Source organism: Chrysochloris asiatica, unplaced genomic scaffold, assembly GCF_000296735.1.
Source record: "Chrysochloris asiatica unplaced genomic scaffold, ChrAsi1.0 scaffold00035, whole genome shotgun sequence".
NCBI classification, from domain to species: domain Eukaryota; kingdom Metazoa; phylum Chordata; class Mammalia; order Afrosoricida; family Chrysochloridae; genus Chrysochloris; species Chrysochloris asiatica.
The window spans coordinates 13,425,189-13,450,811 of record NW_006408553.1 but is presented as its reverse complement, the minus strand read 5'-3'; the positions used below and the strand labels follow the sequence as shown (position 1 = coordinate 13,450,811).

The window sequence follows — 25,623 nt, the reverse complement described above, 5'->3', positions numbered from 1 at the left end:
AAGATTCATACTTCATACATTCCATGTTCTGATTTTCAATGGATGTTTACAGCTGTTTCTCTTCATTTTGAGTTGTGCCCCATCAGCAAATGAAGGTCCCGTGGGCTTTTCTCCCACGGGCTTTACTCCATTTGCATCATCATCAACTCCACTTTGAGGAGGCAGCTCTTCCTCAGTTGCATTTATAGTGCCTTCCAACCTGAGGGGCTCATTTTCCAGCACTGTATCTGACAGTGTTTCTTTGCTATTCATAAAGTTTTCAGTGACTAAATATTTGGAAGTAGTTCGTCACTCTTTCTTCCTAGTTTGTCTTTGTCTGGAAGCTCACATGAAACCTGTCCACCATGGGTGACCCTCACATGAAACCTGTCCACCATGGCATAGCCCTCAGAATCACAGCAACTCCAAGCTACCACAGTACGACAGACTGACAGCCGAGTGGTGGCTGTTTGGTTTTAAGTGGAAACTGTCACTTTAAATTTCAAGGAGATCTGTGCACATGCATAGTAGAACCCTCCAGGGGTGGGGGTAGGGTGACCATTCACTCAGGTATCCCCTCTAATCACCAGAATGGAGGTGCGCAGACAGTGAGAAACCAATGAATAGATACCAGAAAATGAATGTCCATACCTGTATCTCTGCGGTTCTGTCAGGCTTTCGTGGCTATTCTGATCCTTCCCAAGCTTGGTCTCTCCCAAGATGGCAGATCCAGGAATAACTGAGCATCTTAAATTAGAAAACAATGGATTTCTTGATTCTGCTACAAATTCCCCTAGCTATAAGCCTTCCAATTTTGTAAATATTCCTTTATATGTGGTTCAGAGTTCTAGCACCATCCCCTGAGCTTGCTTGGCTCGGTATTCTGTGTTGTTGGTGATGGAGCTCCTCACTGCACATCTATGATCCACCATCTTGATTGTATCCTGTTGTGTTGTACTCCATACTAAAGGCTGTGTTCTTTGATCTTCATCAGTGAGTGCTAAAATTCATCTTTAGTAAGTAAGTAAGGTTGTGTTGAGTGCATATTGCTGGTTGTTAATGAGTCTTCATCAAATCCTATTGCTGCTTCCTTCCTTCAATATAGTCCAGCTTACATCCTATGCTAGTTGATGTAGTATTTTCTTAACCTGGGGATTTGTATATGGAGTTAAAGACAGGGAAAGTCTGTGAATTCAGTGAAATTATATTTATAATTTTGTGCATATATGTATCTGTGATAAGAGGAAATATTCCTAAGTTTCATATTCTCAAAAGGATCTGTGACTCCAGAAATGTTGAACAACAGATCTAGAGGAATGTTTGAACCATAGAGCCTTAAGGCAATCCTGCATGAACATTTCTTTTGTAATAAAATTTTATTATGAGCTGGATAACACTGTACGTGCATAGGATATTATTTGGAAGATGCATGAGAAATTGCTAACACTGGTGGTGAGGAACAGAGGTGGTGGAGACTTATTATATTTATTCCCTTTTACTTTTGAGTTCTGAACTACATGATTGTAGTACCTATTCAAAGGAATGTGTAGCTTTTAAAAAAATTATGTTACCAATCAGATGTAGCTTCCAAATTGCTCCATGAGTGAGTTCCATGGAATGAGAGCAATTCTTAGTCTTCTACCATCAGTTTTTCATTTTACCAGGCACAACACTAGTGTTTTTGTTGTTGTTGTTGTTTTACCTCCAGACCACTACCCACATCTGATTCTGATTTTCTTGTAATAAAAAAAAAAAATGAACTTCTTGTAATAATAAAAAAAATGAACTTGCAAGGTGGTTGTGTGGATTAAATGAAAGCATCAAGTACAAATGTTAGTTACTTCTTCTCCTCAGTCTTCTTTTTTGCCTTTACAGGGAATCTGAAGATACTGTATTGCTGGTCCTCAAAGAAATCTACCAAACCCAGGGTATCTTCCTTGATCAGCCTTTACAGTAAAAATGACCCAGGTGTGGCTGCTTCATGTAAGTTTTTAATTGTCACCTCTCCAGCATTCCTAACATGTTATAAGAAACTACAGAGCCTCAAGCTGTTTATAAATATACTTTACTATTGTTTATCACCAGTCTCTAGATAACTGTTCATTTTTAGAAGTACTCTGGGTAAAATTCATGGGGAAAAAACACAACAGCTTACTTGAAAAGCTTATGTACATTTTGTTAGTGATTTTGTCCACTGACACCTGTCAATTTTAGGATCTGAACTCAGAATCTTAATAGTCTGATCCTCTGACGGTTACATGATAGCAGTTGTAATTTAAATCACAAACAGCCCAGTCTGAGATGGAAAGGATTCATTCAGCCTTTTGGATGTGTAGCTGGTCTGTGTGCTAGCCCTGGCATCTTCCCTGCCTGTCAGCCACCCATTGTAATTGCATGCTCACCTCTTTTCCCGCTCTCTTCCCTAGATGGACACTGAAGGCTCCTTCCCCAGAAAGTCTACCTGTTTGTTGCTGCAGTTTTCCTCTCCTCAGCTGCATACATTTCCTGCATGCTGCCTGCTACTTCCTCACCATTGGGGTCTTTGGAAGATAATCTTCCTTTTTGGAAATGAATGGAAGAGCAAAGGGAAGACATTACTACTGATTTTGTTTAAACCTTGCCATTCTTCAGGCTGCGGGTGGTTTGCATGTTTAGTTTTTGGTGCCACATATTGTTGCTTTATTACTCCAGATAATAGTTGATTTCTTTTTGGTCAGGTAGAAATTTCTCTAGGAAGTGATTACTTATCTTTAGAAAACCTTGTAGTTTGAAAGCAGATTCTTGAGATTCAGAAGGCATATTGGGATAAATTCATCTCTTGTCTATACTTGAAGACAATCTAAATGAATCTAGAAATGGTTTTCTCAGACAGGTTTTTTTTTAAACCAGTGCTGCTTTCCTATGTGTACTGGATGAAGAAAGACTGGAATGTAGCTTGGAAAGAGGGTATTGTTTCCTCTCTACAGTTGACTGACAGGTTTATTGTTGCTAGGAATCACTGATGGTGTTCATTGTTTTTATGCTGTTCGAGCTGCTGTTAAGAGTCTGAAGTGGATGATTTTGTTCACATTAGATACATCTACATAGAGCAAAGATGTTATATATCCTAGGTCTCCCCTTTTATAGGAGTGAGGTGGCTCCATACGATATGCACTGGATCACAAGGTCTGCACTTTGAGTCTGCCAGCCACTCTGAGGTAGAAAGTTGAGGCTTTCTGTTTCTACCAAGACTTAAAGTTAACCTTGGAAATCCTATTCAGGGTCGCTATGGCACATACCAACAACAACCCTTTTCTGTCATTCTTCAAATTAGGATACTCAAGATAAAGTTTGATAATAGTTTCTATTCTTATGTTAGCATAAGGTTTTAAGAGCCGAGCAATACAAAATAACACAGCCTTGACTATTAGGTTGTAAGTACAACCTTTTAGTGGTGCCTTTATGATGAAACACAATTTGTCTAAGTGTCCTGCCATGTCCGCTTCAGTGAAGGTGGTATTGTTTGTCCTCTTTAAAAACATTTTATAAGCCTCTTTCCTTCTTAGGTACTTGTAACCCAGCATTGCCTTATTTAAAGGCACTTAGGATAGGCAATGTTGGTTGAGCAAGTAGGTATGGCTGGGCGGAAATGTTTAATTCCGTTTATTCTGAAAGAAAACTGTAGAGAGTCCTGAAACTCCACTTGTAGGCTGTGTGAGCTGAGTCTGGAACATGTAAGATTAGGTTTACCTTGAAGACAAGTGATTGCAGGTGAATGTTTTTCAGAGCACCTGCTTACCACATTGCTGTAAGTGTTCTCTTACACTGGACAGAGCTAGTAACTACCACTGCAGTTCTCAGATGGCCCTTTATACTCCCGCTCAGATTTCCAGGCCCCTGGGTCTAGAGCAGCATAGGTAGACAAGCTACGTTTTGTTTTTGTAAATATTTTTTTGTAAAATGTATAATGATCCAAAGTACTGGCATTTATTATTTACTTGAGCCACCACCCTAAGGCAGGGAAACATGATCTTTATCCCCTTCTGGAGCAGTTAGTCCCCTGGAGATGGTGAAGGAGAGGTCGGCCTATAGTCAGAACCTGGCCTTTCTATAAACTGATAAACTGATGCTGACTAAGCCACTAAGAAGTCTCAGATATAAGGAGATATGTGGAGTATTCTAATTTCTATAGTTTATAAACACCAAATATTAAGAGTATGGATTGCTGAGGATTAAACAGCATTCACTATATATATTAAAGGGAAAGCTGTTTTCAAATGGCTGTCTTCAAATATAAATTTACTCTTCATATCAGTAGATTAGCTACTATTTATGAGCAAACCAAAGGACAAGTGAGAGTGAGTCCCTGTAGTCCAAGAGGGACCGCATGACCCTGGAGAGCAGGAGAAGCCACTGTTTGTATTGACGGTGGTGAGGGGCAGGTAATGGTTAAAGAGCTCTGTATCTCGTCCATCCACCTGTGGTGTTATTATGGGCTCATACACTTGCTCTAAATCTATTTAGTTTTATATGACTTGCACTATTTCAGTTGTATCATGTGCAATCTCTTGACCAAATCTACTTTAAAACTCTGTCTGGTACAGCATTATTTTGTACATATTCCCAGCTGCAGAATTAGTACTGCTTATTTCAGCAAAAAAGGTTGTTTGCATGGAATGATTAATAGCACTGATTAGCTTTCTAATATTTTGCACTTTCGAAATGTTTGTTTTTTACATGATTATATTTAAAACTTTAGTAAATACCGAAATAAAACTGTATTGACCAGTTGCCTACTTCTACCTGGCTTCATGCATCATAAAAGAAAATCAATATAATAACCATTTTCTCTGTCCCTATGTATTACTAAAACAGGTATTAAAAAAAAAAAAAAAAAAGTTTAGCATAAAGAACTCATACTTAAGTTCTTTTCCCATGACTGGTGTTTCCATTCTCATAGGCAGATAGAGTTCTGAGTTTAAAACCAAATCACTTCTGTCAAATGGAGACTAGTGTTGTACTGTGAAAATATTCTCTACCCCGGATGACACTTTAGATGCAGACAGTGCCTGAATTAGGAAAGAATATGAATGAGATTTGTTTCTAATTTTTTTGTCAAGAACTTATAGGTTAAAAAAAGAAATGTGTCGGTCACAACCGTTGCATAGGATTCTTATTTTGTGCAAGAAAAGGCTTGAAACCTTTTTAGTGACTTAAAAGCCACACATATGGCAGCCAGTAAAGGTGACTGTGCTGAATTGGCTGTGCATAGAGGTGGACAGAACATTAAAGTGGGGCTGCAAAGATGGTGGCTGACCATGCGTCTTTGTGTGAGGCGCTCCACTTCTGCCGATAATCCAATCTCATCTTTCAGGCTCCTGAAACTGCTTACGACAGTTCTTCCGAATCTTCTATTTCAGGGTTACTACCCCAATTTTTCTGTTCCTGCTACTGTGACGAATCACCCAAACTGTAAAACTTCAGGTCTGTTCCTATTTTGCATCATTGGCCATTACAGAACTGGTCCGAAGCCATGCATTAAAAGGCAAGTAGGAGCTGTCTGTGGACTCCTGGTATGCTGCTATAGTCAGCACTGGACTGCAAACCATAGGGTCGGCAGTTCAAACCCACTAGCTGCTCCTTAGAAACTCTATACAAGGTTGCTATGAGTCGGAACTGACTCAACAGCACTTAACAAAGGAATTGTCTGTAAGTCACACATTCACAAGCCAGGGGCTTGTCTGTACATGAAAAAGCACATTCACATTGTATTTGAATATTGAGTTTACTGAAGGAAAATATGCACTGAAAATATTTTACAGGAAAAGATACCCAAGACAGTGTCATACTGCAAGTATAATACCAATAAAATGACAGGTGTAGGTTGTCCTAAAGCATCAGGTCTGATGCAATCTCACAGTGGTTTCTTATTGTAAAAAGGGGACAGAGTAAGATTCATTTGTCCTCCAGATAAATGTGTCATTTTTCCTTCTTGCCTTAGCTATTTGGCAGAACTGGTTCATTTGGACAATGCTTCAGTAATGAATGCAGGAGAAACAGATCATGAGCCAGTTTTAATGAGGTAAAAAGAAACAAGTATTAGTTTTTAGTACTGAAACCACACTCCTGATCAATTTCTTCTTTTTTAATTGTGTTCACTTAGTAATGCAACAGGTGGTTTATGTTCATAGTATCCTAAGTGTGACAGCACTATCTGGTTGGACTAAGATCAGTTATGTATAATAAGTGATAATATTAGTCAGAATTAGACATTTTTCTATTTAAGGCTTGATGGAATTTTCCCAGAGAAGGTAAACAGTACCAAACTAATTTTGTTGTTCATGCCCTAGATGTTAAGATTTTGGGCTATGAGAAGTAGAAATTGAGTTTTGATAATTTCACGCTAGCTGTAAGGACAGAGTGGAGATATATAAATGGCATGTGACAAGATCTTTCTAAGAACAGCATTTAAATTCAGTGGAAATATGTAGATTGGGGATTCCAACTGGATTAATACTCATAAGCTGTTGGAGGACTCTAGAAAGATCCATTTTATCAGAATGTGACGTAGAGTGTGGAAAAGGACCTTGATCCTCATGGTGGATCCATGTAAGCAGAAGTGAAACCACACACATGTAGAGGTAAAATGCAGTGGGACCCAAGTCCTCACTCAAGTTCGTCAGAGATAAAATGGCCAGAACTTCTGCCTGGTACATGATCATCCATTTTAGGAAGGCTGATTCACCTACTCTTCCCTGGTGTACGTCCAATTTCTAAATGTCAAAATGATAGGAATCGCCAGGTTTCTTCTGTACAGTGGGAAGTGCATGTTTGTCCTGAAATGGTTTGTGGCATTCTGCGTCCGTCAGTGGAGGATAATATTGCCTATAGCAGACATAGGCAAAAGTCAGGCCAATCACGGATCCTACTAGGACATCTGAAGGGAGAAGAGAAAAAGTCCTAACTATTTTAGACTCCTGAAGTGACTTTAACACCACATAGTATCAAGGACTTGGCTCTCTAGGTCACTCTACTTATCGGGGCCACAGATACCCTAAATTGCAGGCTTATGATTTCTTTATGCTTTTATATGGTGACAAGATTATGGAGTTGTCAGTTCTCTAACCATCAAATCAAAACACATCTTTATAGTTAAGTACAATAAGCCCATTAAATTGTTGTTGGATGCTGTTGAGTCAATTTAGACTCACAGTGACCCTATGTATAATAGAATGAGATGCTGCATGGTCTGTGCCATCTTCATAATTGTTACTATGTTTGAGCCCACTGTTGGAGCCACTGGCCACAGTACCACAGGCCATCTCATTGTGGTCTTCCTCCTTGATTGACTACCGAGCATGATGCTCTTTTCTGGGAACTGGCCCCTCCTAACACCAGGTACAGGTCATCAGAAGTATTCTGGCTATATGTCTTTCAAAGATTATTTTGTTCTGACATTCCATAATATGGACTGTATTATTTGCCTGGACCATAACTTAAGGGCATTCAAATAAGAATTCATTCAGAAAAATAATAAATCTTCATTTGATGCTTTTTTTTATACCCCATATAGTTCAAGAGAAAGGAATGGACTCAGGAATTGCCTCCTTGCAGAAGACAAGTTTATTCTTTAAAATAGTGCTCCTGAGGGCCTGGGCAATACTAATTGTTGAAAACAGTCTGTAACTTGGATAGTTTACTATAGAACTCAATTTAAATTTCTCTAATGACAATTTTATGTTTTCTTGAATTTTACTTGTATTTCTAAACAGAAATCTTATGACAGTGCACTTGATTTTTATTTATTTGTGAAGAGTAAGACGTTCACCTTTGATGCTTGTTTTTTTAAAAAAATCTTGTAGTTGGAGTTTATTTTGAATAATGATACTTTGGAAAAACGAGGAAGCAACCTCCTTGGCAAGTCTTTAAAAGGTAACTGTGCTTTCTCAACCAGAGATACAAATCCATACTCATGATAGAGATTCCAGAGCAGCTCCGCTATGCCCTAACTGGGGCAAGAGTTGCAGGAGACACAGAGAAGCTTCCAGGCTTAAAGACCTTGCTTACCTTGCCAGTGATGCTTGTAGTCACAAGTGCGGGAGAGTGCAATCACAGCTGCAAAAAGGAGCGGTGACAAAAAGGCACAGAACCTCCAGGATTTCCCACGGCCTTGTGGTGTGAAGCAGTGTAACTTCCCTGCCAGGTAGAAGGACGCAAAGGCCAGGCCAGCAAATGCAACTACAACAGGGAAAACTTATCAGTCTGTGTCTCCAAGTAGTAAGTAAGGACATGGTTCCCTTTTAGTGGCAAACGTTTCTCTTGTGGATCGTTGATTATGAGGGAAAAGGAAAAATGAATTTATTTTGCATCCCACATTAATAATAGTGTACCTGAAAATAACTTTTCAGAATACTAGCTATATGATTTTAGGCTGGTGACTTCTCAATCTCTTAAGTGGGAGAAATACAAATAACTGTCCCCACCTTAATGGACTGTTGTAAGACATCAAGTAAGTGCTTTTCAAAGCACCTGTCACATAGTAATTCTTCAGTAAATGTAGTATATTTATGTCCACTGCAATATTCCAAGATCTCTACAAAGAGAAAACAACTTGTGCAGGTCTCATGAAGATAAATTACCTGTTCTGTCCCTGAATTTTTACCCTAAATGGGGCTTATAAAATCTTAGGTTATTAAAGAAGGGTAAAGGGTCTTATGTTTCTAGATATATTTTATAAATTTCTAGATATAACTAGTAAGAGTAGTCAGATATTCCCATCTGTATAAGCTTCCTACATTAAATTCAATGATTCAGAAATAAGAACAGAAGTAGAGTTGACGTGCTGCTCATACAGGAAGAATGTCCACTAGGAAAGCTCTTGCGGCCCTCATTCACCACGTCCTTGTCCCCTGTGCACATCAGGTCCGAAAGGGCTTGCCCATCAGGGAAGCAGCGGTAGAAGAAATCTGGGCGTGGCCTGGCAGAAATAAGTATGGTGTGAACACAGATCTTTTTATAGCTCCCAAAATGAGCTTTTTCAGTTTTCTCAGACATCACTGATCCTGTCAAATAGTATCACATGCAAATGGCACTGCATTAGGAGAGTCACCACACTAATGCAAAGTGGTATTTCCAGAGTTAAGATTTAAATTAGGGAAGACAGGGCACCACGCTACTACACAATTATTTTTGAGGGCAAAGTGACTATCACTGCAGCTTTGAGGGGGATCTGTGAGGACAAAGCCTCTACTCTGGTGGTCAGTGAGAAATGCTGTTCAAGGCAGAGAAGAACCCTAGTGCCTCCGACCTGTAGGATTGTGGGAAAGGGAAAGGAGAAAGATTAGACTAAGAATAAAGGAAGTATGTGTGACAGTGTGCCACTATTCTCTTCTGAAGGGCAAAGGCAGACACAGGGCTTGCTAACTTGGCACTTACCTCCCCACTATCAGTTTTATTGTGTTGGTAAAGACGCCATTCAGAGCCAGGGAAAGGCTGGCAGCTGGAAAGCAAAGAAACTTCCTGTTACTATTTTTCTCTCAGAGTACCAAGGGGGTGAGGGTGGTTAGCTGCTGTTGAGTTGGTTCCCAACTCATGACACTTGGTGACTCTCCAGGCACAATGGGATTGGATCTTTATGATCCATAGCCTTTTCATTGGCTGATTTTTGGTAGATCTTTAAGGTCCTTCTTCCTAGTCTGTCTTAGTCTGGAAGCTTCACCAAAACGTGTTCATCATAGCAGCAAGGAAGCCTCTATTGACATATGGGCGGTAACTACACTAGAAGTGCACTGGCCAGAAACAAAACCCAGATCTCCTGATGGAAAGTGAGAAGTCTACCACTGAACCGCCATTGTCTTCAGAATGACTCGAGGACTGCAGAATCCAATGATCTTCACAGAACTACGGAAAAAACAAGGCAACACCAGGCACAAAGGGTTAGCTCTTACCCAGGCAGGCTTGTTTGCTGTCTGTTGTGTCTGCCTTCTTGAGACATTTGACCAAGAGGATCAGTGACAGAGGAGCAAGAAATGCAATGACCTGAATCAGAGAATATGTCAAAGGTAAAAGGAAATTAGTTGTTAAAGCAGTTCTTACAGGGAACAGAGACAGAAGAGACACGGCAGAAGTGTATCAGCCCTGACAGTTCTATAAGTAGAGGGCCTCAGTATCCTCTGCCCACAGGGTGACTGAGGGTCAGTCAGTTCCACCAGGTATAGAACACCGCCACCTATTATTCAAAATGACCAGTCACCTGTCCTAAGGAACAGCTAACAAAAGAACATGTCTCTTGGGATCCTGCATCCCCGCCTCCCCACAAAACTCTTGACATTTTGCTCTCTAAATGCAGAGTTTTAACATTTAGACATTAAGAACTTAAATATTCTGAAAACAAAGGATGCATATGATCCGTACAAAATCATCTTGTGGTCAGAACCACCACTTTTTCCTCCTCATTCACAGACTTAATACTAAGGGTTAGAAGGGCTACTTCACACACAAACATCAGCTTGGTTGGGAAATAATCTATTTCCACGTAAGGATTCCGGTAAAGCCACATCTCTTCTGGCTGGATAAGCCTTTGGAAGGGAGCAAGCACCTCTGTGAACCTAAAGGGGAAACAAAAGAGCACGTTGGCTGGAAGGCTGCTTTTCCGAACTGGAAGCCCCAATTGGCCGGGCCCCCAATTTCCCGCCTGGGCGCCTGGCGGAGGGGTAGGGAGTCCCGCCGGCCGGCCTCTTCCAGGGTCAGCCACAAGCCTGTTTGCAAGAGGGTGCCAGAACCCTTGAGTTGGGTGCGCAAATTGCTTACATGAAAGTCGCGAACAGTACGATCCTCACACCCACTTCGGCCCCCAAAGCGGCCACCGCTCCCGCTGCCTTCCCCATCCCGCCCGCTGCTCACGGCTGACGTGCGCTGACGTGACCGCAGGAGGGGCGGGCGAGCGGGCGGGGACAGAGGGCGGCCCCGGGGGTGGGGCTGGAGGAGGAAGTCCGTAGCAGATCAGTAATCCAGTAGCTTTTAATGGTGCCTTTCTTTGCCTTTGTCCTGTGGGGATCCTCTAACAAAAGAAATCGCCCACTAAAGGGAGGAGCAAAAGTCCACAAGGATATTTCTCCAAGTATGAAAACCAAACCAAATCCTACTTTTTTTAGATTCAAGTTTCTTCTCAGTAACAAAGCAGTAATTTGAAGGACCCCCTGGACTCTATTATAGGACTTGGCTGTGGTGCAGGCCCCACTGGCTGAGGCTGGAGATACTGTTCATTCTGTCACCCCCAATGGTAGTCTTATGCTCAATGAGTTGTAGCAAGAAATTACATGCAAAGAACAAGTCCACATAAGTAATTTGGAACATACAGGACAATTTATTGAAGTCAATCTCAAGCAAAATCTGAAATCAGTGGAATGTCATTAAAAATCTTTCCAAATTAATCCTCACGGAAGCAAAAACACATTTGAATTCCAAAGTATTTGTAAAATAAAAAAGGCAACATTTCAGTAAATATAATGTACAAAAATTATATGTTCCAACCAGCACGCACATCAGTAAGAAGCTTAAATATTACAGGCAATCCTAAATACACTACAACTAGTTGACAATAAGCTGTTTATATACAGATTAACCAAGCTTTACACATTTTCACACTATGCAATAAAACAGAGGCCAATCAACAAAATCCCCAAAATATCATATCTTGAAGTCTATGTGTCAACATCAAGTCGTTATACAGTAATGCCCTAGTGGTACACCCCCAGGGAAAGGTAACACTCATCTGTTAGTGTCAAGAGTTTCTAGCCAAGTCACAGAAACTCAAAAGAGATCGACTTTAGTGAATACTGATGCTTTGTTATTAAAGACTCATCTCAAGTGATTTAGGCAAAATAACAATTCACAGGATCTACAAAGTTTATTACAGATAAACAAAGTACAGAAATAACCAATCTACAAAGGTCATTATCATAAAGATCACAAGGAAATGAACCCGGTATTTGTAGGTATCTGTGATTGTTGTGCAATATCACTCAATGTGGATACAAATGAATTTCTCATACCAATTCCAAATGTGCACACTCCTGTGTATAAAAAGACTTTATTAGCCAGCTGTTGCAGCTTGGTTACCAGTGGCAATGTGAGTTTTCTCTTTTTAACTGGGTATGTGACAGGGCAAATCTGACAAGAATACCTTATACCTCATGTAGGTAATCTGAGGGATACTTGAGGGCCATTCTCACCTATCAGCAGTCTGTGGGCAGGCAGGGAACCTGAGGGTGCTTTCAACACTTAGCAGATGCCAGTAATTAAGGACTGAAGAAATGACACTGGCAAATGCTCTGTTTTCCCTTTTTACTTGCACATTAATGACTTTTAGAGGCTGCTGAAAAGTGATCTCTTCCTTTTCACCTTTCACATATAAGTGCCATAAAATAAAGCACATGATTTTAATTAGGCAATGGACTGACAAAGATGGAAAGAGTTTGTGAAGCACATAGGTTACAGCCAACATTTCAGGAGTGTAACGTAAGTGCAGTCTCCCTCCCCACCACACACACACACACACACACACACACCCCTACATACGCATATATTAAAAGAAAAGGTGCTTAGGGATAGGGTTGACAACATGACAAAGTAACGATCATACATTAAAAAAAATTCATAAAATGCTGCTGGTATCTCATGCAAGAGTCCCTCAAATGCCTATGTTAATCTGAGCTATCTACTCGGAACCATCTGCCATTTGCAGAACCTCACCAATAACCCACTTAAAGAGGATAAGAGACTAGACTATTTTCTAAACAAAATACAAAAGAACAGTGCTTTCTACTTCATAAATTTGAAAGAAAACTGTAAAATGAGAATCTGAGAAGTTTCAAGTACTTAAAAACCTGAATTCAATGAGGCAGAGGTCTCAATGTTAAAGTGACTACTTCGTACCTGTGGTAAACATGATCATTACCCTCCCTTTATTATAACCCCCTTTTCTCTCTGTACCCCACCCCAGATAAAAGTTTATGAGTTCGTATATATAAATTTCCAACTATTCCAATAATAGCTAATTTGTGGTAAAACTGTAATTATGTTTCTTTCCTATCCTACCTGACAATGGAAGTGAGTTCTACTTTTTGTTTACAAATAGCCAGAGAGCAATTTGTGGTGGCCCTAGTTGTTCCATTTGATCACTTCATGTCTGCAACAACTTGGACAAGTTGGGATTGGCTACAAGATCAGCCTTGTTGCAAGTGATTCAAATCTAATCTGCACTATACAGTAATAAAGCAACTTCCCCTCAAGTTTCCCAAGCTGTACACATGCAGGGGAATTTGTTTTCTTATCCTTTTAGGACATAAAATGTGGCAGCACCTTTAAGGTGAATGTAAAAGTAAGAGTTCTGTTTTTAAAAATGAAATGAAAGAAAGATAAGCAACAATATCCTGGGCAGGCCAGAGACTACATTCTTTATAGATGGCATTTTTATTTTACAAACTACAAGTCTGGGTATGACCCTGATTTAAGAAGATACCATGGAAGAAACTGCTCAAAAAGGAAATTCCATTTCATGAACCAGGGAAGAATGCTAACAGCCTGCCCTACTGAGTGTCCTTTTGTTGTTAAGCTTGTTAAGTGCTCTCAAGTGCAAGTGGGTTCCAACTCATAGGGACCCTGTATAGTGTTTCTGAGGAGCGGCTGGTGAGTTTGAACTGCAAACCTTTTGGTCCAAACTGATATTGTGGTCCAGTGCTTATCCTATAGCACCATACCAGGACTCCTTTACATGACTTGATATTCAAAATCTCAGTTCCACATAATTTACAGGCTATTTCCAAATATTCTGTGTAAATGATAGCAGGAAGCTGGAAGTAAGTGCCCACCCCTGCACCATTTCTGTTGTTTAGTGTTCAGCTCTGTTCCTGACTTGAGCACAGAGAAGGCTGTACACTGCAGTTACTCTAAAAGTCAGCCTATCCTATAGTCTGTTACGTGCCACTGAGCTGATTCTGACTTGGAGTGACCCTATGTGACCCAGGAGACCTGCCCCATAGGCTTCTCTACACTGTAATCTTTACAGAAACAGAGCTTCAGGGTCTTGCTCTCATGGAGTCACTGGGTGTTCCAACAGCCTACCTTTCAGTTAGCAGTAGAGTGTTTAGCTGTTGGCCCACATGGGTACCTTTTTCTATACCTTGTTAAGTGCTCTCTAGTTGGTCCCGACTCATAGCAACCCTGTATTGGGTTTCCAGGGAGTGGCTGGTGGGTTTGAACCACTGACCTTGCAGTTAGCTTGTTGTTGTTGTTAAGTGCCGTTGAGTCGGTTCCGACCCATAGCGACCCTATATAGGGTTTCCGAGGGTGTAAATCCTTACGGGAGTAGAAAGCCTCATCTTTCTCCCGCGGAGCGGCTGGTAGTTTCGAACCGCTGACCTTAAGGTTCACAGCCCGATTCGTAACCACTACGCTACCAGAGCTCCTTAGGCCTGATCAATTTTGAGAATTAGAGTAAAGTGAGAATTTGTTGAAACAAAAGTGAAAAGAAAGCCCACCTCCCTCCTAACTCTAGTTTTGACTGGACATTAATGAGGTGAATCACTGTTTGCACCTGCTTCAGCACTGCAGGGATGCAGGCCTCCACCCCACCCCTCACAGCCAGAGGCAGGCAGTTCCCAGGTTACTCATCAGGCCTGACCCAGCCCCACCCGCTGCCACTGCACAGCACCCTGGGACACTTTCTCAGGGACTTCCCAGTTAGCTGTTACTGAGCCAATTTCTGAAGCTTCATGCTGATTATCAACAATCATACATTCATTCATTTCCTCCATCAAAGAATTAACATCTATGTTAAAGAACAAAACAAACCCTCCACCCTCCCCACACCATTAAACCACTTATGCTCTGACCACAGACAGATTTAAAAATGAGCAAATGTCAACTTCAGTCTATGAGGGAATAATCTGTCTTTTGGAACATTTCAGTGGGGGTCACACAAGCAAGCACAGTGCATAACTACATATGCACAGAGAAAGCACAGCTGGCTTTCTGATTGCTTCTAGAACCTGTGATTTAACAGCACACCAAACAGGCTGAAGGTGAGGGTGTGAGGAGAGCTACTTGGCACTGGCATCATTAAAATGACTTCTCACACCAACACAGATCTCTCCCTCAGAGACAAAGACTTCAGAGCTCTTTTCTACCCTGATTACTGAAATGGCATACCAAACAAAGGCAAAAGGACAAAAACGAAAACCAAACCCAACATCTCAGCAGAGCTGTTAGAGATATAAAAACAAAATGTGACACAATGAAGAAGCTGTGTAAATATACTTAAATCTAAGGTATCTACAGTATATAGAATATACCCTGGCTTACCATATAAAATTTATCAGATATTAAAGAGTACTAAGTCCAAAACAAAGAAGATAAAATTTCATGTTGGATACTGTTTCAACAAGAGTTGCATTGGAATATTCAAGGAAATCCTTCATGTTAGTAAGTTTATAAAAGCAAACATTTACCATATACATATATAAAATAAAGTTTTAGTGTGATAAAACCTAGATTTTCTTAAATTATTTTTAAAAGGACATCAAACTAATTTCTCAAAAGCAAAGATTAGTGTTTTGGTGAGCTGTATTTCATGTTACTTGTAGCACTTACTCTGGGTAACATGTATAGCATTTTCCATTTTACTCTTCCTTCTGGGACCAAGCCTAATCAACAGAACTAGGTGAGGTCCAATAAGTCACCTCAGAGTGAATTGCTGGAACCAGGCAAGTGGCAGTTTAGGAGCTTAAGTAAAGGAACTGTAGTGATTTTTGTTTTTTTTTAAAAGTAAAACCTGGTATAATTGCACATTTATACACCAAAAAAATAAGAGGCACGATACAGCTTTTTTTTTTTTTTTTCTTCAGAGAAGAGCTCTAAATAGTTAAGAAAAAGAAACACACAACTGAAGGAATATGGTAGAGCTATCTATCGTCCCTACCTTTATAAGGTTACTAGGCACACCTTGAGGGAAAATAAATGCTACCAAGTACCAGCAACTGTTGTTAAGTGCTGTCGAGTCAGTTCTGACTCATAGCAACCCTGTATATAGGGTTTCAGATGAGTGGCTGGTGGGTATAAACTGCTGACCTTGGGGTTAGCAGTCCAGTGCTTATCCTACAGTGGCACACCAGGACTCCAAGCAGTCAAAATTCACAGAGAAAAGTTAACGCTTATTCAAGCTAACCCTAGACTTCTACTTAGTACAGTGTTACAATAATGTCTGACAGAACTAATTATTTCATATAGGGAGTAGCAGAATATACATATTCCTATGTATTAAAAGCAAGTGAGTTTTGTGGGCAAACATCTTGGCATCTATGATTCAACATCACAGACAATCACTTTGGCTAACACTGACTTTTTGGGGAGCTCTCCCCAAGTGTTTCCGAAGATGAAGCATGTTTTGTATATACCCTGTAGAAGTAGAAGTGCTTCCTCTTACTCATTGGGGCCAGTTTTAAATACTGGATAATACTACATAGAAATGGTTTACATACAACTTGGGGAGGTCCCTACCTATTTCACCCCCCAGATTAGGAATTTAGCCAAGAGGATTTAAATACAACTCAACGAATCTGATGTCATTTCCACCAGGAAACATGACTGAATGGTCACTTGACAAAAGGAATGTTTCATTAGGAGAGGGACGTAGAGACAGAAATTAAAATGCCCATAATTCTCCCCAAGTCATACCAGGGTCTACATCAAACTGGACAGAAAATGGTGCTTCTCCCACTTTGGATCTGTGCCTTTCATCTCCCCTTTAAGCTGCCTTCATTGCTGTGTCAGAATAATAGCAGGAATGACCCTTCTAACTGTGCACTCAGACCACTGTAAATACAGCACTTTGTAAAAACACACACACAAACCTGATGAATGGAAAACACTTCAAAATCCATACATCCATTCCTTTTTTTTCCCTCCAAAAAAAAAAGCTACATTATATACCTTCTTAGGTAAAGTTGTTAAATCACAAAGCCCACCAAGGCATTTTGTTTTTAAGAGGTCAGATTCACTACTTTCTCAGAATCCTTCTCTAAGACTACGGCAAATCTCTTGAAGGGAAAAAGAAGGCAGCCTACCTACTGCTCAGTAAAGAGGTATATAAAGATCAGACCCTTTTCTAGAGGGCTTTCTCCAATTTGACCGAAAACACAAACACACACACACATATACACCGAGATTAGACTATTGGAACTATACTTCTGAAAATTCCTTAAAATGAAAATAAATAAAGGAATGATGGCTACTTTAAAAAATATATATGTGTGTGTGTGTGCGCGCACACACACACACACATATACACACACATATATATATACATATATATGCCCAAAGAAAACATCTTAGACTTTAAATTTATCTCATGAATACAACTTTCTTTTCTCTTTGTTCTTATTTGAAACTTGAAGACATCTCTTTTTCCAGCTGCAAAGGCAATGAAGCACATGATAAAGGGCAAGAAAAAGACAAAGAATTTAACCCTTCACAAAAGAATCTCCAAACCAACAAAACAAAACCACCCAGACACCACCAACCACATCTGCCTGCATGAACTGGTTTCCCATTTTCACACTAAAATGGCAGTTTCGATGGCACAGACTGTCTGCACTGCAGCGGTTCTCTTCTTCATCAACGACACGATCTGCTGACTTTTTTTCTTTTTTCACTTAAACAAAAAGCGGGGAGAGGGAGAAAAATCACCATCCATTTATTCTTTCACTTCTTCTCCATGATCTTGTGATTCCAATTTACACTTGATCTTGCTCCAGTATTCTGGTGACACAGGATACATGGGGTCATGTTCCGAGCAGCAGAGCCGGCCTTCCAGGGCAGAGGGGACCAGAGCTCCTTTTTCATGATCTTTACAAAATGAATGTGGACAGAACTCACAGAAGGAAACTGCGGAACTGCTGCACTCGTCACACTGATGCCAGGGGCATTCCCACTTTCCTAATGTGGGATGGGAAGAAGAAAGAAAAGTCCAAGTGAGTGCCTGTCTTATATACCCATTGTTGCTGTTGTTAAGTGCCAAGTTGGTTCTGACTCACAGTGACCCTACATAATAGGGTTTCCAAGGATTAGCTGGTGAGCTTGAAATGCCAACACTGTGGTTCAAACTGACCTTGCAGACCAGCACATTAACCCACAGTGCCACACCAGGACTCCTAATAACCCACTGTTGTTGTTGTTGTTAAGCTGCTGAGTTGGTTCTGACCCACAGTGACCCTGAATAGGGTTTCCGAAGAGTGGCTGGTGCTTTGAACTGCCAACCTTGCAGTTCAAACTGACCTTGTGATCCAGTGCATTATCCTGCAGAACCACACCAGGTCTAATTATCCACTGGTGGTGGTGGTGGTGTGCTGTGGAGTCAGTTCCAACTCACAGCAACCCTGCATAAGGTTTCTGAGGCTATAAATCTATATTGTTGTTGTTGTTGTTGTTATGTGCCGTTGAGTCGGTTCCGACCCATAGCGACCCTGTACAGGGTTTCCGAGGCTGTAAATCTTTACGGGAGTAGAAAGCCTCATCTTTCTCCCACGGAGCCACTGGTAGTTTCGAACTGCTGACCTTAAGGTTCACAGCCCGATTCATAACCACTACGCTATAAACCTCATCTTTCTCCCACAGAAGGGGCAGTAGTTTCAAACTGCTGATCGTGAAGTTAGCAGACTGACTCGTAACCATTACACTACCAGTGCTCCTTAATTACCCATTAGAAACCCAAATTCCCATCTCTTCTCTGATCAGAGACTGAATACAACTCCAAATTTCAGCCAAACATAGCTCTAGATCTACTATCCAACACATGAGCTACTGCCCCAAACCCAGTTTCACAGGTGCCAGTTACTCATGTATTGTTGTTGTTGTTATGTACTGTGGAGTTGGTTCCGACTCATACCGACCCCGCACAGGGTTTCCGTGGCTGTAAATCTTTATGAGAGCAGAAAGCCTCATCTTTCTCCCGCGGAACAGCTGGTAGTTTCGAACTGCTGACCTTGAGGTTAGCAGTCCGATTTGTAACCACTAAGAAATCAACCCTTGCTGATCCACAGAGTATCCCAAATTTGCAAGAAGAAAAATTTTTCACTAGCAAAATGTTTGGTTTCTCTTTCTATTCAACATTTCCTATTCCATGGCCCTTCTAAAATAGCAGAATCTTTCTGAGTTGGCAAAGGTGAAAGTTAGACACAGAGATTTAAAGTTCTCACTCACCGTACGGGGGTTGAGTCAGGTTAAGGCATAGGAGGTGGTATGCTTTGGGACAGTCTTTCTTGTCACACATGACCAGCTCTCCACCGTCTCCACATTGAAAACAGTAGTCTTCATGCATCTGCTTTGGTTCTGTTCTGAGTTTTCGTCTCTTCTGCTTTAACTTAGCATTTTTTGCCTTCTCTTCAGTTGTTGACGCACATGCCGACTGGCAGGAAAAAAATCACAATTTTAATGACTGTAGGCTGTGTATGAAGCTTTGCATAGAAAATAAAAACCCTACAATCTCACAAGCATTTGAGTTAATCTCTTGCTCAATGACCTAAGTAATCAGACCTTAAGGTTCGCAACCCAATTCATAACCACTACGCTACCAGAGCTCCTCATACCATAAGTAACATCATGATAAATGGAGAAAAGATTGACGCTGTCAAAGAATTCATTTTGCCTTGATCCACTATCAACACTCAGTCAAGAAATAAAATAATGGGTTGCGTTGGGTAATCTGCTGCACAAAACCTCTTTAAAGTGTTCAAGTACAAAGACATCATTTGAGGACAAAGGTGCTTCTCACCCAAGTCATGGTATTTTCAAAATACTCATATGCATGTGAAAGTTGAACAATGAATAGAGAAGACCATAGCAGAATTGATGCAAATGAGTTAGAGAAAAATAGTAAAAGTCCCAGGGACTGCCAGAAGAACAAACAAATCTATGTTGGAAGAAGAACAAGAATGCCCTTTGAATACAGGATGGCAAGACTTCATCTCTTATACTTCAGACACATTATCATGAGGGATCAGTCCCTAGAGAAGGATATCATGCTTGGTAAAGTAGAGGGTCAGCGAAAAAGAGGAAGACCCTCAACAAAATGGACTAGCTCAGTGACAGCAGCAATGAGCCCAAGTGTAGGAACAATTGTGAAGATGGTGCAGGATCAGGAAATGTTTCATTCTGTTGTGTATGGGTCATGATGAGTTGAAACTGACTCAACGGCACTTATCAACAACTCCATAATCTATGTCCAATACCAAGCACGACTTCTGCCCTCAGTGTTCTCCCCCTCATGCCAGGGTTTCCCAATTCTCGACAATGCCTCACAGTATCTTGGCTTTTGTGTGTTTTTAAATTTTTAAGGTCAGTTTTCTAATTAAAAATTCAATCAGAAATACAAGTATGAAGGGGCTTCAAGAATTTTGTGAAAAAATTCCAGAATCTTTTAATTCTATGTTTCTATGAACTTTTTGAAGCCCCCTTGTACATTTTCAAAACTAACATAGACAAAGGTCTTGTAAGATACATTTCATTGGAAAGTTAGACTAAAAAGTCTAAGCTTTTGGTAAACACACCTGCTGTCCTGCAAATTGAGCCAGGCTCCTATTTGCCCGCACGTCCCTGAGATGGTTAGAAACTAACTGCTTTCATCTACTGGCCAGGGAGACTCTGCATAACTGACCTTTGGCCGCACTCCAAGGAAACCACTGCAGTTTTCTGCTCCACAGTGACACTCTGTTCTGCCATTGCCCAGACAATCCAGGTTATAATTAAATGTTAACTCCATCCCTAAAACATAAGAGAAGTGATTATTCACACTCAAGTCACGGGAAAAGAGAAATACTGCCATAGACAAAGTCTCACACACACAAAAAAGGTGTAATTCCTTAAGGAAGACTTTTTCTTTCCTTATGTGTTCCATTATTGAAAAAAAAGGAAAAATAGGCAGAAAACTTAAAAAAGGAAAGGAAAACATTTCCACCCACAAAATAAAATAAATATTGTAAAAAGAAGTCATATCCTTTTCATAGAAATGGTTGGAAACAATGTAAGAGGGACAAAGACTCTATAATCCATGCTCAAACCGAGTTCTAGTTTAGCCCTTTTTTCCAAAGCTAATTTACACTAAACTTCTAAATGAATAATATGACCATGGAATTGTGAAGACTATACTACTTTTAGTAATTAATGCTTTATATTATGAACAGATAAGAGTTTATAATGGAGGTTAGTAAAAAAAAAAAATCAAGAAACCACTTGATGTTAATACAAACTAATTACTTTTAATATTTTTTAACAAAGATGACAAAAATGTAAACATCTGGTTACATTATAAACACAGCAATAATTTGGAGAATTAATTCAGTAGGGTTGTCGACACACAGAATCCTATTAACATCTTCTCTTACCCACAGGCTCTAGCTAAGTTCTCTTTTGTAGGATATAAATTGCTACCTCTTATTAATAAGTAACAATTCTAAATCCTTTATAATATTTGAATAAATAATTTATAACTCTTTATGATATTTGAATAAATACTCATACATCATGTCTTACACAGCCCTGTCTTCAAAGAACATACTATATTCCTAGGGAGAGGGGCTGGGGAGAAAGTTACAATTTTTACCTGCAGGGATATCACACAGAGCAAAGAGTCCAACTCGAACATCTCCATTCACTGTCCACTTTTGTGTCTCACAGTTTGGATTACAACTGTGATTCATAAAGCGAGAATAATTTCCTTTGGGGCCAGCATCAATTATACGGTCCTTCAGAAAGAAAGGAAAGATGTATGTGACACAAAACTAAATAAAACATCCAACTCCATCAAGGGTCACAAGGCAGCATAGCAAATTAGTCACATGCATAGGATGTCCAGCAAATCACTTATTGTTAGACACATTATTTTACTCCCTATAAATTAGAAGACTGTTGAAGAAATTAAATTGAGATAATGGATGTAATGTGCATCAAATAGGTTTTACATCAAGTAGCAAATTTAGCAGTCCCGGGTTGCTGGTGTGGTGCTGCAGGTTAATGTACTGGACTACAAAGTCGGTTTGAGCTGCACGGTCGGCAGTTCAAGCTCACCAGCCGTTCCTGGAAACCCTAAACAGGTTCACTATGGGTCTGAACTGACTTGAAGGTACTTAACAACAGCACAGGGTTGCCTGCTAATGTTATAAAAATTAGCTTTCACATTTCAAGTACTGAACCAACTCCCATTGTAATGAATTTGTCATCACAATCACCTGGAGTCCTGGTGTGGTGTTGTGGGTTAATGAGCTGGACCGCAAAATTGGTTTGAACCACAAGGTTTTTGGTTCAAGTTCACCAGCTGCTCCTTGGAAACCAAGCAAGGCGTGTTGCTGTTATGAGCCTTTGAGTAAGCTCTGACTCATCGTGACCTATGAGTACTGGCACTGCTGGATAAAGCACTGGACCCCAAGGTGGATTTGAACCGAGAGATTGGTGGTTCAAACTCATAAGCTGCTCCTTGAAAACCTTATACAGGGTTGTTGAGTTGAAATCGACTGGACAGCACTTACTTAATAACATAGTTTCTGAAACTGCATGTGTTTAAAGGAGCACAAAACGAAGTCTCCTCTTTCTTTTGCAGAGCAGCTGGTGGCTTGAACTACAGACCTTGTGGTTCATAGGCCCATGCTTATCCTACAGAGCTATCATGTTCCCCTTACTAGCTGTTTTTGTTGTTAAGTGCTGTCAAGTTGGTTCTGACTCATAGCGACCCTGCATAGGGTTTCCAATGTAGAAATCACTGAAAAGTATGCAACCTTTTCTTACACCAAACCCACTGACATCCAGTGAATTCTGATTCATGGTGACTTAGTAGGCCAGAGTAGAACAGCTGTTCCTTAGGGTTTCCCAGACTGGATATCTTTTTGGAAGCAAGCGGCCTCTTCTTTCTCCTGCCAAGTGGCAGGTGGGTTTCAACCTCTGACCTTGTGGGTAGCAGCCCAATGCTGAGCTCACAGGCCATAAGGGCTCCTTCTTGCACTAAACCATGGCTAAATAAGAATCAAAAGCACCTGTCCCAATTTACCTACAAACTTTGTTTTGTTATAGCACAATTTATATATTTCAAATGGACAAAAAATTAGTATCATTTATAGTATCTTAAGATAACTTTCCCTTGAATGGAAGCTTCCTTTCCAATACTTTGAGGTCTACAAAACACATCAAGAAATTTGACTATTGTGGAAAATGAAGACTGCTTCAATGGAATGGGGGTGAGGGGAGCGTAGGGCCTGTGGCTTTCCTTTGTAATTGCTCTAACACTGTCCTTCAGGTGGTCGAGGGAGTTTCACATTTTCTTTAGACATCATTAGGCACGAGGCTCTTGCAGGACAACTTTGATGCTATATGAATTCTGCCATTTTGTTAGCACTGATATGGCTCTTGAGTCCACCACTTCGTTAGAATTATTCACTCCATTCATATTAATTTGCCAATCTTACAAAGCGGAGTCCTGTTGGTCCGCATTCTATCTCATGGCTATATATCTGGTTTTCATAAATTGTTCTTGGAGGCCCAGTTATCATCCCTCTCCATCTTGTAAGTGTCATGTCCTCCTCATCTTCTAGACCCCAGCTAACTGTGCCATCTTCTCCTACTCCTTTCTGGCCTTCTTCAAGTTCTTCCAACAGTCAGACATTGTAAGGGACCTTTACTCCTGAGCTTGTGGTGGCTGCCATCTTGTGTCACTGTCACCTATAAATTCTTAAAGGCACACTAAAGAATGGATCTTGTCCATAACCTGGGAACTACTTGTACTACATTTTATTATCATTTTTCTCATGATAGCACTTATTATTTTCCTAATTCATTAAAAAAAAAGTTTAAGTATACAGAACAATTTAGAATTGTTGCTAAAATAAAAGTTTAATGGTGGTTTATAACTAAATCACAGAGCTGATTCTCTCCTGTAGTGATAAAGAAACTGCAGCCAGAGGACGGTCTTGAGAAATTATTCTCTCCGTCCTTGAGACTCCTGGCTTTCTTTCTGTGAATAAAGCTTGGATTGGATCTTTCCTGTTCTCTGTAATTGACTACAGTGACAGGTGACAAACCCTCATTTCAGTTTGGCAATATTTCTGGTAACTACACTCACTGACCTCGTGAACTTCCCCGGTAAGTAGTATTACTAGCAAAGGAACTTGGTCTCCTTTGTGGATGACGCTGCTTGCTGGCCATCTGGACAGGTGAGTCCAGGAGCACAGTAACTGAACACTCCAAACAGTGCTACCAAGAATCTTTTTCTTGGGAGTCTTCAGCCCGTGTCTCTTGCACTCACTGTTGCCTTCACTTTTGAGATCCCCTTGCTTTATTCTGGGTGTGTACATTGCGGCATGGTAGACAGAAGTAATTTCCTCAAAGTATTCCTTCTGTTTTCCTTAAGGTTAACCTCTATATCTGAAAAATGGAGCACAGCTCTCAATTCCAAGGAAAAGCCCTGTAAGGTATAATTCTGTCTGATTGGTTTCTGTATGGGTACCCGCCTACGACAGAAAAGGAAACGGTGCTTTACTGTAATACAGCTTGGCCAATGTATCATCTAGATTATGGGTAAAATATAATCTTTGAATGGATCCTTAAATTATTATACCATCTTACAGCTTGAATTATTCAACTGCTGTCTCAGGTTGCCTATATGTTTGTAAAATTGCTTTTTGTTTTTGTCCTGTATTTTTGTTTAAGAGACTGAAACAACCTAGAATTCCAAGATTATATATATGTAGTGTATGCTACATATATTTAATGCATTTATGCTACCAATATGAAAGCCATGCCGAGGAAAACTGAACAGACGAGTGTTGGGTGAAAAAAGTGAAAATAGAGAGTTCTAGCCAGGCCTATATGTATATATAAAGAAATGGGAAAAAAAAAGAAAAGAAAAGAAACTGAGGCTAGGTGTTTCACTGAATAAGAGTTGAGACTGGAGTCTGGATATGTTGACCCTATTTATACCTGGTACCTTTTCACTACAAATTCATGCAGGGTTTCAACAGTCATTCATTTGGTACTTTGGTATAATTAGCATCGATTCTAGGTAGTGATGAACTCTGGAGATGCAATGGTTAAGCACTCGGCTGCTATACAAAAGCTTGGCAATTCAAATCCATAGGAGAGAAGCCCTGGTTTGCTCTCATGAAGATTAGAGCATGGGCAACTCTAACCTCATGGAGTCACTAGGAATCGGATTTGACTCAGTGACATCTGACAAGTAAGTAGCATACTTATATATAATTTACCTGGAAAAAGTTATGGAGAAGACATTGAGTTTGATATAAAATCAGGATATAACATCTATCCCTTTGTCTTATAAAAAAGAATAAAATTTAAAAAAAAGCAATTTACCTTCGTAACAGTCAACATATAAAAATTAGTTACACTGTTCTCATGGGCTCTCTTGATTCGCAGCCTGCATTCTTCTTCATCAATTAATTCCCCAACATATTCATTTACAAATTCCCCCTGCAGAGAGACATACAACATATAAATGTAGAATCAATGCATTATATTGCAAAGCATTCCTTAACAACACATGTATAATCCAAAAGAATTGACAGATAAAGAATCCTAAAAGTGAAATTAACCCAAGAAGCAATGTTCTTT

The 25,623-nt window shown here is 40.2% G+C and overlaps 3 protein-coding genes and 1 pseudogene across 3 annotated transcripts in view; 1 reads left to right on the top strand and 3 right to left on the bottom strand.

Moving 5' to 3' along the window:
* The window catches only part of DDHD2 (DDHD domain containing 2), a 35,886-nt gene extending 33,279 nt beyond the window's left edge, over positions 1-2,607 (top strand). The window contains exons 17-18 of the mRNA XM_006859955.1: positions 1,855-1,962; positions 2,406-2,607. Coding sequence (XP_006860017.1) covers positions 1,855-1,936 — 82 coding nt within the window. The 3' untranslated portion in view covers positions 1,937-1,962; positions 2,406-2,607. The remainder of the gene's footprint in view (positions 1-1,854; positions 1,963-2,405) is intronic.
* Positions 2,608-6,723: 4,116 nt separating this feature from the next.
* On the bottom strand, positions 6,724-10,844 carry PPAPDC1B (phosphatidic acid phosphatase type 2 domain containing 1B). The gene is made up of 7 exons (XM_006859954.1): positions 10,768-10,844; positions 10,457-10,565; positions 9,906-9,996; positions 9,394-9,457; positions 8,811-8,935; positions 8,026-8,196; positions 6,724-6,895 (listed from the first exon to the last, which is right to left on the bottom strand). Exons 1-7 carry the CDS (start codon positions 10,842-10,844, stop codon positions 6,732-6,734), a joined length of 801 nt encoding a protein of 266 aa, XP_006860016.1. The 3' UTR covers positions 6,724-6,731.
* Positions 10,845-17,700: 6,856 nt separating this feature from the next.
* Positions 17,701-25,623, bottom strand: part of WHSC1L1 (Wolf-Hirschhorn syndrome candidate 1-like 1) — a 146,869-nt gene continuing 138,946 nt past the window's right edge. Inside the window, exons 20-24 of the mRNA XM_006859952.1 lie at positions 25,366-25,482; positions 21,614-21,755; positions 20,669-20,775; positions 19,216-19,420; positions 17,701-17,952 (exon numbers count right to left, since the gene is read on the bottom strand). Coding sequence (XP_006860014.1) covers positions 17,711-17,952; positions 19,216-19,420; positions 20,669-20,775; positions 21,614-21,755; positions 25,366-25,482 — 813 coding nt within the window. The 3' untranslated portion in view covers positions 17,701-17,710. The remainder of the gene's footprint in view (positions 17,953-19,215; positions 19,421-20,668; positions 20,776-21,613; positions 21,756-25,365; positions 25,483-25,623) is intronic.
* On the bottom strand, positions 23,187-23,702 carry LOC102822157 (annotated as a pseudogene).